Genomic DNA, 10924 nt, shown 5'->3' on the forward strand with positions numbered 1-10924 from the left:
GAGAGAGAGAGAGAGAGAGAGAGAGAGAGAGAGAGAGAGAGAGAGAAATAGCAAAAAAATTTATAAAATGACAATATTTATTATTTTACCTTTTCTTTTTTTCTCTTCTCTTCTTCTTCTCCTCTTCTCATCTTCTTCCACCTCTTCCTTCTTCTTCTTCTTCTTCTTCTTCTCTTCCTCTTCTTCTTGTCTTGGTCTGTCTTTCTTCATATTCTTAACACAATCTGAAATAAATAAAACTGGATTAATATCTGAGAGAGAGAGAGAGAGAGAGAGAGAGAGAGAGAGAGAGAGAGAGAGAGAGAGAGAGAGAGAGAGAGAGAGAGAGAGAGAGAGAGAGAGAGAGAGAGAGACCTTAGTGTTTCAGTGTGCGGAGGCCATAAATTCAGAGTGAGTGACATAAGCATTGAGTGCAATAATGTTAAAGCTAAGTCAACAGATAACTTTTCACTGAGTTGGGTGTGATGTGCAAGGATTTAAGTCTAGGTATACTGACAGTATTGTAGGTAGTTCTCAAGATGTATAGTCCTGTATCCAAACCATTTCAGGCCATGATTAATGTAATTCATGATTGACTATACTAATGTGTTAACTATGGAATTTTTAATGATATGCATACAAATTGTGGTCTAGCAGATCCCAAAGAATACAAATTTCTCAACTCTTGTAATGAATTACCACTGTTTCTTGATATAGATTTTGTAAGACAGTGATTTCCAAACACATGATAAATTACCACTTTAGGGATAATGGAAGGATACAGAAAAAAAGAAAGTTAAGAATTCTGGAAATTATGAAAACACTGCAGTCTGTAAAGTTGTTGAATAAACCTGTTATAAACACATAGTGAAATTGAGCAACAACAATAAACATTCAGAACTGCTATACATATACAAAACTTGAAAAGAAGAAAAATTATTTAAGTGTGTGGCAAGCCAGGTTTCAATAAGGAATGCTTGAGAACACAGATATTCAATAACTCTGATCACATGTGGGCTTGTTACTCACTACCTGAGCCTGCCTCTTTTTCACATTGTCATTTTCTCTCTAAGCACCAGCTGATGCTAAAATCTTGAATTTTTATTTAGCTATAAATATCTTAATATAAAAAAAAATGTTAATGGCATTAAATGACTTGGTGATCGCCTCCCAAGCTAATTTTTTTCTTGTGAAGGCTAGCTGGGTTTGTTGAGCGGTCTTGCAAGTCTTTATTCTCTTTTACAAGATTGAGAATCAATATTCTCTCTTCGTGCGTGAGTGGTTTGGCCCGGTCACAGCTTCTTCCCTCCATTCTTGTAGCGCGCACTGTGGTTTTGTTGTTGTTCGTGGAGCTCAAATCCGGATTACAGTTATACCAATACTGAAACAACTGTTACCAACTCATGCTAGCGGCAGACCTCTCGCGCCCTACCTTCCACGGCGACTCTTGGTATGGATTGAAGGTAAGGGCGAAGGCTTTGCCTTGCTGGTCGAAGGGAAGGTCCGTGCCTTGGCCTTCGCGACTCTTGGTACGGCCCTTAGTCACTTTGTTACTGAATCATAAAAAACACACAAAGCGAGTAGATGAAGCACTGATGGAGCGATGGCGTGGGCATACACTTCATCACTTCAGGAGCCAAAATTTTAAAATATCTTGAAACACCATTAAAACACCCTAAAATAGCCTAAAATACTTGAAAGTCTTAAACACCCTTAAATAACCTTAAAATAGCCTTAAAAACACTAAAACAGCCTTAAACACCCTTAAAATAGCATAAAACTCCCTTAAACATCCTAAAATTCTTAAAACACCCTAAAATAGCCTTAAACAATCTAAAACAGCCTAAAAATACCCTGAGACAGCCTTAAAACATCCTAAAGTAGCCTTAAACACCCTCAAAGTTTTCAAACACCCTAAAACAGCCTTCAATACTCACAGTTGGCTAAGTGTGTCCCAGCTGGTGCAGATGCCATGTTCCATCCCTACATAGAGCAACTTCCTTTAGTACGGCCGGTGGTGTCTGGTGATCCTGTTGGGAGGAGGAGGTGGTGGTGGTAGTAGTAGTGGTGGTGGTTATACTAGTACTAGAGGTGGTAGTGAAATGGTGTGGTTTTGTGAGCATCTGATGTGGTAATGTTGGTGGGTGTGGTTGGACAGTGGTAGTGGTGGTGGTGGGGTGATGGTGGTGGTAATAGAAGGATTTTAAAAAGACAAATATTTTCTGGCCAAAACAAGTGAAAAAAATTGATGTTCATGAGACAAAATTGTAAGAAAAAACACGCTATCACACATCCCACACTCACCAAACACACACCACACCAGCACACACCATTCCCACACCTGCACACACCAGTAAATCATAAACAACTCTTTGCAAACACTGGAAAACGTAAAAAACACACACCAAAAAAATATATAGTTTACACACACACAAAAAAAAAACACTTACACACACACCGCACGCACCACATACACACCACACCTGCGAAACCTTTCCACACCCGCACACACCAGCACAGTATACAGCTTGGTGTGTGGAGGGAGATATGGAGGAAAGATGAGAAAAATTGTCAGGTTTTGAAGTGAGATTTAGAAAAGTACTATTTTGACTATGATAGAAGTGAGATAGGAGAGTCAAAATTGGAGGGAAGGTGGAGGAAACATGGAGGAAATAGTCTATGGAAGGAAAAGCCTGGAGGTAACCTGTGGAGGGAGATATAGAGGAAACAAGACAAACATTACCTAAACAAAAAAGCACCAAAAATTACCTTAAAATATTGCATCACACAACAAAACACACACACACACACACACAAAAACAACCTCAAATCACACCTGGAAAACACCCACAATAAGTCTACCCTAGCCAACCCACACCAAAAAAAAAAAACAATATACCTACATAGCTATAGTTGACATTACAAAAACTTACAAAAAATACACTTACACACCCACCACACTCACAGCACACCTACAGACACCTCTCCCACACCCACACACACTCACCTCTCCTCTGGAACTTGGTGAGTGGAGTATTTGTGAGTTTTGTCGCAGAGAGGACACAGGCAGCCCGTCACCACCAGCGGCTCTCCAAGGACCAGTTGTGACATTGCGGCAAGCCATGGTGCACCTATGGAATAGTGATAGTTGTAATTGTAGTGGTAGTAATAGTATAAATGAGGCATGACAAGGCGTAGGAAAGGAGAAAACTGACTAAAGGCCAACACAGAAAAGGGCCTATGTGGGAGGCACTGAAGCAGGGTGATGCACACTGCCTAACACACAATAACACCAACACATCTCAGTAACCGCTTCAACTATCAAACTATCACGCATATGGGAGTGCACAAACTATCTACAGAGCCAATATGGGGGCGTAGTAAATGAGAAAAACTGAAAATAGTTAACACAGAAATGGCCGATGTGGCAAGCAGGATGGCGGACACTGCCTAACACAATAACACCACCATATCTCAGTAACCGCTTCAAATATCACACTATTACGGATATGGAAGGTGTATGGGTGCATAACCTATCTATGGAGGCAATATGGGGGCACAACAAGGCGTAGGAGGGCAGGAATGGTAAACCTACAGAGTTTCACCACCTTGCCCTTTCTGGACAAAACTATTTTTTTGTGGTAGATTTTGGCTTGCTTTTAATTATCTTGATCTTGATCTTGATGGTACAGGTGACGCAGAATTTCTTCTGGGTCAGGCCTTTGTATCGGCAGCTCCTGTAGGGAACATTAAAATACCACTTGTTTTTGGCGCAAATCAACCAATTTTTTTTTACAGCCCCGAAACATATTATGATTTCCATCAAAAAACAACTGGTAAATTAATTCAAAATAAGCTGAAATCTACCAGAAGAAATTTGTTTGTAAACAATTAAGCCCATGTCACGGAGCCCGCCGAGCCGCCGCCGGGTTTGATGCGGGAGGCGAGGCTATTGTCATGGCTGATCACCAAAACACGCTTAAAAAAAGAAAAAAAATGTGTCGCCATTCAAAAAGGTTGCATCTAGTATATATGGGGTTCAAATTACTCGTAATCAGGAGTTCTATCTCTTGAGGTGGGTAAAAAAAAAAAAAAAACAAGTAGCTGATTGTGGTGAAACTCTGCAGTAATACCGCAGGAATGACCACCACAAATGAGGCAACAAAAATCCGAAAGTTGCTTATTAAAGACGCACTTATTTTCAGTTTACCAGACTTTTTTTCAACTTAATTGGCACGTCTCACTACTCTACATACTTCACCTAATAACCATGTACACTCACACACTTGGGAATAACTCACCTGCTCCACAAATGTTCAAAAGCTGTCAATGTCAACACTCCAAGCTAGCAATGACGGGTGTTCTGGCTGGTTCTGGTTGGTGTCGGAAGTAATGCCTTTTGGAACGGCACTTCCTGATGGGTTTTCCTGTCGCTCCGGGTTTTTTATATTGCTGTTTATTAATTTTACTGTTGTTATATTCACTGTCTGGTTTTTTTTTTTTTTTTTTTTTCTTTTTAGTTTTGCATATTTCTTTTCTGTTTTTGTCTTTTTCTCCAAAATTCCAACAATATGTCTTTTGGTATTTTCAATTTCACTGTTTTCATATAGCAAACAGTGCTTCCACTTTCAAGGAAATATCCTTATTTTAGGGAAATTTTTTATGTCACAAGGATCATGTTAAGGAAATTACTAAATCTAAGGAAATTCTAAGGAAATTGGCTTATTTCATTAAAATATCTAAATTTTCTAGCAGCAACTAATATTGTACAGAGCATATCTAGCCAGAGAACTTGGATATGATCATCCTGATGTAAGATCGTTTTATTCCCACTGCAGAGATTTTCTAAGAGAATGTGTAGAGCAGATCCTCTCTAGATTTGATAACATTGGAGATTTTGATTTTTTATCTTGCCTATCTCCTGAAGTAGCCCAAAATCTAACTCTTCCTTCACTGGCCCCTATTTTTGAAAGGTTGCCATACTTGAAGGATGTTGTTGACCTACAGCAAACAAACCTTGAATGGAGACAGACAACTAACTATCTGAGTTCTAGTGTGTCAAAAAGTTTAGATCACAGTGTGTTTTGGCAGTCAGTTTTTGAAGCTAAAAATATAGCAGGAATATACAAAATCCACAGCTCAGCAGGATGGTTTCACTATTGTTCTCACTCCCTTACTCAAATGCAGCTGTAGAAAGATTGTTTAGTCAGCTGAAACTGATTAAGAATGACCATCGAGCATCACTTAAGAATGAAAGCGTACTTGGTCTAATTACAGCAAAGACAGCTTTCCAGAAGAAAGTTCAACATCAGGCTGCAGTCATAGATCCACCACATAGTATGCTTAGACTCCACAGTAAAATGAAAGCCAGTGCAGATAATGATCAATGTTCAAATATCAGAAAACTATTCCTAAGCGGTTTCAAGGAAAAATAATGTTTACAATTTAGTATCACTGTTGGTATGCCATATAAGGAAAGAGATGGGGAGAGCCAGACTCTGCCAGAGAGGAAAGTTGTGTTGTGTTACCTTTGTGACAGGAGTATAAATTTTATATTTGTAGTTTTGTTTATTGCAACAATGCCCAAAGAGAAGAAAATGTATTTTTGGCATGTAGGATACAGTATATTTATTCATACCACAGAATATAGATTTTCATAGTCTTATTAATTGCACCAAAGAGAAGATTGTGTATTTTAAGTTGGCATGTAGGATATACCCTGTACCATGGACCTCTGTAACACTGGAGTCCAGTGTTACAGAGGTCTATGAAATCTGTGTAATTTATGTGAAAGGAACATATATTGTTATAGTCTTATTGTACCAAAGAGAAAGAATACTTATTTCAGTTGGCATGTAGGATTTATTTATTAACATTAAACAAGATGTGAATTGTTTTTATGAATTATGAATGATTTTTATGAATTTTTGTGAATTAATAAGTAATTGTTAAACAATTAATTAAACGATTAAAAAGACAAATGGTACTTTTATATGACAACCTCTGTTTAGCTTGAATGAAAAGAATGCAAAAATTATACCTAAGAAAGTTAGGAAAATATAAAGAAATGTTGGATTGAGGTCAAGGAAACCTAAGGAAATTTTACGAGAGGTTAAAGGAATTTAAGATTTTGGGTGTGGAAGCACTGATAGCAAATCTCCTAGTATGGCATCTGTGTCTTCTTGGTAGGGTCGTTGTAGGACTGGGTGTCTCTGTCTTTCTAAGTTGTAGGCTGGACAGTAAAGAATAAAATGTTTTAGGTCTTCCACTGGATCACCACACATAATACATTCTGTTGCCGCATTTATAAACCTTTGCCTATCTCCAAGATCCATATTGTTGGTCCTACATCGAAAGACTATTATGGTAGCCTCCCTGTTGTCATAAATCTTATCCTGCCCTCCTATTATAGACTTTGCCTCATCTCCCTGTACATCTTCAAGCTTACTTTCCCTTCCATCTCCTGTTTCCACATCTTTGTGTCCCATTCCTTCACCTTCCTACTGATATCCAAATAACTCTCAGCCTCCCCTCTTAATCCGATTAGCTGTCTGTATTCTAGGAGTCCGAAATCTTTCTCTAATGTCTTCTACGCAAAATCTCAACATCATTGTATACACTTCCTCTATCACTCAAAGTTCTTATAAAATGCAAAATAACATTTAAATCAAATAAAACTAATATGAAATGGTAAAGGAAAATCATGTCATTCTGCCTTTAAAACCGTAAAAACATCCTAAAAAATGTTGATATCTTAAAATCTTGCTCAAAAATGCTTTCTTCTCTCTCCACGACTGTTTTCCAAAGCCACAGAGATGACTGACGGGTTTTAAGAGTGTTTCTCCTGTTAGCAATGCTGAAATCATGTCATTCTACCTTCAAAACCGTAAAAACACCCTAAAAAATGTTCTGATATCTTAAAATCTTGCTAAAAATGCTTTATTCTTTCATCACGCGTGCCTCTCCACCTGCCTCACGGCCACCTGACCCTGTGCCACCCTGGACTGCCCCTTACTATGCTGCTGCAGTAGGGGGCTGAGCGTGCAGTCCCCGTATCCCAGGCTGGCGTGCCTTCGACCCTCCAGGACGTGGTGCAGCTCTTGCTGGAAATCCGAGCCGAGGTCAAGGACTTGCGTGTGAGGGTCACTGCCTTGGAGCTACAGCGGGACGCAGTGAGAGACCTCTGCCCCAGCCAGTGTCGGCCCCAGTCCAGCCAGCGCCCCAACCTGCCCCAGATAACAGGCCCCAGAGTGCGCCAGCCAGCCCGCGGCTCCACCCAGTGTCTGCCCCGGTACATCCTTCGCCCCAGTCTGCCCCTGATAGCCGGCCCCAAAGTGTGCTGGCTAGTTCTCAATCATGGTGAGTCAAGCCACCAGCCCCAGTCCAGCCACCGCTCCAGCCAGCCCCGGCGTCACGCTGCGGTGCCAGGCGTGTGGCTGGACGTGCTTCCCCTCCCACTCCTGACGCACTCTTAAATCCTTCTTTTTCCAGGTTTAGGGGCTGGCCGGCATCACCCGACCTCCTCCTCCCTTGTTGTATACATTGATACAACAATAAAGTTATCAATCTCTCTCTCTCTCTCTCTCTCTCTCTCTCTCTCTCTCTCTCTCTCTCTCTCTCTCTCTCTCTACTACTACTACTACTACTACTACTACTACTACTACTATACACACACAGCGTAGTGTAGTGGTTAGCACGCTCGACTCACAATCGAGAGACCCGGGTTCGAGTCCCGGTAAGCGGCGAGGCAAATGGGCAAATGGGCATTATTTCCGAAGATCGGAAATAATGAGCTCTGAGCTCGTTCCATAGGGTAACGTCTGGCTGTCTCGTCAGAGACTGCAGCAGATCAAACAGTGAAACACACACACACACACACACACACGAAGTAACAGCCAAATATTTCACTAGAATGAATTAAAAGCCCTTTCATATGAGTTTTAGCGCTGATGAAAACACCATTAATCCCTTCAGTACTGGGACTCGCTTTTACCTTGAGATTTGTGTGCCATTAGACCATTTATTGACATTAGCAAAGATCTGTGGAGGGCAGAAGATTAATGGCCACAGTCTTCCTATTTTAACCCCTTCAATATTGGGACACATTTTTACCTTGAGATTTGTGTACCATTGGACCATTTTATTGACATTACCAAGGGTCTGTGGAGGACAGAATATTAATGACCACAGTCTTCACTATTTTAACCCTTAGAGTACTGGGAAGAATTTTTACCTTGAGTTTTGTGTACCATTAGACCATTTTATTGACATTAGCAAGGGTCTGTGGAGGGCAGAATTTTAATGGCCACAGTCTTCCGTATTTTAACCCCTTCAGTACTGGGACACATTTTTACCTTGAGATTTGTGTACCATTGAACCATTTTAATGATATTACCAAGGGTCTGTGGAGGGTAGAAGATTAATGGCCACAGTCTTCTCTATTTTAACCCCTTCAGTACTGGGAGACATTTTTACCTTGAGTTTTGTGCACCATTAGACTATTTTATTGACATTAGCAAGGGTGTATGGAGGTCAGAAGATTAATGGCCACAGTCTTCACTATTTTAATCCCCAACATGAGTTTGTGAAGATGTATAAAATCACCAAATAGTCACCACAAGGAATATGAAAAACGCGTCATGGTACTGGTGAAGTTAAGAGCATCTCCCCTACGCCCACCACCTCACCAACACGCCCACACCTTCACACATGCCCATCATAACCTAGCCACTACCTCGTGGGTGGGTGTGGAGGTGTTGGCGTGCTTGTGGGCGTCCTATAGTGGGTAATGGCGGGCGTATGCGAGGTAGTGGGTAGGCTATGATGGGCGTGGGTGGGCGTGGGCGTGATGGGCGTGTGTCAGGTAAAGGAAGGTTCCCAGCACTGGAGGAAATAATTAATGATCTTGTTAGGCTGTAAAATTATAAAAAATAGTGAAACAGATCAAGAAGAAATGAAATAAAATGAATTGCTAGCCTACTGTTGCTAAGATTTGTGTAATGTATTATAAACATTTGTTGTAATATTTATGTAATGTATTACAAACATTTGTTGTAATATTTATGTAATGTATTACAAATATTTGTTGTAATATTTATGTAATGTATTATAAAGATTTGTTTTATAAGGTTTATTGCGCTGATGACACCACTCCGTCACTACAGTGTTGTTTGTGAACGAGTATTTTGACGCAAATTAATAATTATTAATGAATATAATTTTGAAATCTGTGTTGGCGCCAAGCGCGCGACAAAGCGCCGCGCCGCTCACCCTTCAGATATTATCATTAATATTATTTGTTTGTTTTCCAAGGACGCCATTGTTTGTTTGTGTGTGTAATTAGTGATTCTCACACCTCTTAATTTGTCGTTTTGTTTTTGTTACTTGTCTCGCTGGTGTGGTTTGATTTTTGATATACGTATTATGAAGCCTAAAGGAACGACACGGTGCCCCGCCCCGCGCCCCGCGCCCCGCGCCCCTTTAGTTTGTGTGGGTGTGTGCAGTGGTGGGGCATGCTGTGCCGCGCCCCGACACTCTAGCGTGGATTTAAGGCACTTTGCTGGGATGTGTGTAGTAACACAGTGTTGTGAGAGTGTTGCAGTGTTCACACGACACATGACACGCCGCGCCAGACACATGACACACGACACATGACACAGGACACACCACGCTCACTTTCCCGCCAAACCAAGCCGCCAAGCCGCCACAATTGTGCAAAGTGACAAAACGTCGCTCAAGTCAAGAAAAGTGCCACCCTGGGGTAGGCCTATCAGAAAAGTGGCACCTTGGGGTAGGCCTATCAGAAAAGTGGCACCTTGGGGTAGGCCTAACAGAAAAGTGGCACCCTGGGGGTAGGCCTATCAGAAAAGTGGCACCCTGGGGGTAGGCTTACCAGAAAAGTGGCACCCTGGGGTAGGCCTATCAGAAAAGTGGCACCTTGGGGTAGGCCTATCAGAAAAGTGGCACCTTGGGGTAGGCCTATCAGAAAAGTGGCACCCTGGGGTAGGCCTATCAGAAAAGTGGCACCCTGGGGTAGGCCTATCAGAAAAGTGGCACCCTGGGGTAGGCCTATCAGAAAAGTGGCACCCTGGGGTAGGCCTATCAGAAAAGTGGCACCCTGGGGTAAGCCTATAAAAAAAGTGGCACCCTGGGGTAGGCCTATATAAGTGTCTCTGTGTGTTGGGTGGGGAGTGATGTGACACCGAGGATTACTCATATAGACCTGTGTGTCAGCGCCAGTAGGCCTATGTGTGTGTCAGGGCGCAGCGTCACCATTGTAACTACATATTCACCTCTCTCTCTCTCTCTCTCTCTCTCTCTCTCTCTCTCTCTCTCTCTCTCTCTCTCTCTCTCTCTCTCTCTCTCTCTCTCAAATAAACCATTGTATATATATCAACCCAAACAAATAACAATAATAATAATAATAATAATAATAATAATAATAATAATAATCAACATCCCTGTCCATATATACAGTGAAGCCATTAAAAGATTACTCCATTAACATCTATATTTTAATGGCACCAACTCGCACCATCAATTAATTTGTAAAGGAAAACACTTGTATAATGATAATGTGTGTGTGTGTCCTGTCTGTTTGTCCACACTGGTCCAATTTGTGGTTCATTTGAGTGACAGTCGCCGCACACACCACATCCATGCTCAGTTTGTTCCATGCATCAATGCTCCGATACGGGAAGCTATACATACATACATACATACATACATCCATACATACTTGTTGATGTGGCTCGTGCAGGAGTCCTTCAGTATTTTGTTTGGGTGTCCTCTTAGGTAATTAGTGGATGCCATCGTGATCAGGTTCTTTCTCTCTCTCTCTCTCTCTCTCTCTCTCTCTCTCTCTCTCTCTCTCTCTCTCTCTCTCTCTCTCTCTCTCTCTCTCTCTCTCTCTCTCTCTCTCTCTCTCTCTCTCTCTCTCTCTCTC

General features: G+C 41.4%; 1 protein-coding gene across 3 annotated transcripts; it reads right to left on the reverse strand.

The window, feature by feature from the left end:
* Positions 1 to 3015: 3015 nt before the first annotated feature.
* Positions 3016 to 7368, reverse strand: LOC123509059. Of its 3 annotated transcripts, XR_006676103.1 has the most exons (3): positions 6995 to 7335; positions 4281 to 4604; positions 3016 to 3110 (listed from the first exon to the last, which is right to left on the reverse strand). XR_006676103.1 is itself a non-coding variant. In XM_045263183.1 (2 exons), the coding sequence occupies exons 1-2, from the start codon at positions 7274 to 7276 to the stop codon at positions 3054 to 3056; spliced, it is 339 nt and encodes a 112-aa protein (XP_045119118.1). In that variant the 5' UTR covers positions 7277 to 7368; the 3' UTR covers positions 3027 to 3053. The 3 variants fall into 3 exon arrangements, 1 of the variants encoding a protein (XP_045119118.1); XR_006676104.1 differs by lacking the exons at positions 4281 to 4604; positions 6995 to 7335 and adding an exon at positions 3575 to 3615 and having other exon boundaries at positions 3021 to 3110; XM_045263183.1 differs by lacking the exon at positions 4281 to 4604 and having other exon boundaries at positions 3027 to 3110; positions 6995 to 7368.
* Positions 7369 to 10924: the final 3556 nt, after the last annotated feature.

The sequence above is a fragment of the Portunus trituberculatus genome, chromosome 26 (genome assembly GCF_017591435.1).
Source record: "Portunus trituberculatus isolate SZX2019 chromosome 26, ASM1759143v1, whole genome shotgun sequence".
In the NCBI taxonomy this organism is placed as follows: domain Eukaryota; kingdom Metazoa; phylum Arthropoda; class Malacostraca; order Decapoda; family Portunidae; genus Portunus; species Portunus trituberculatus.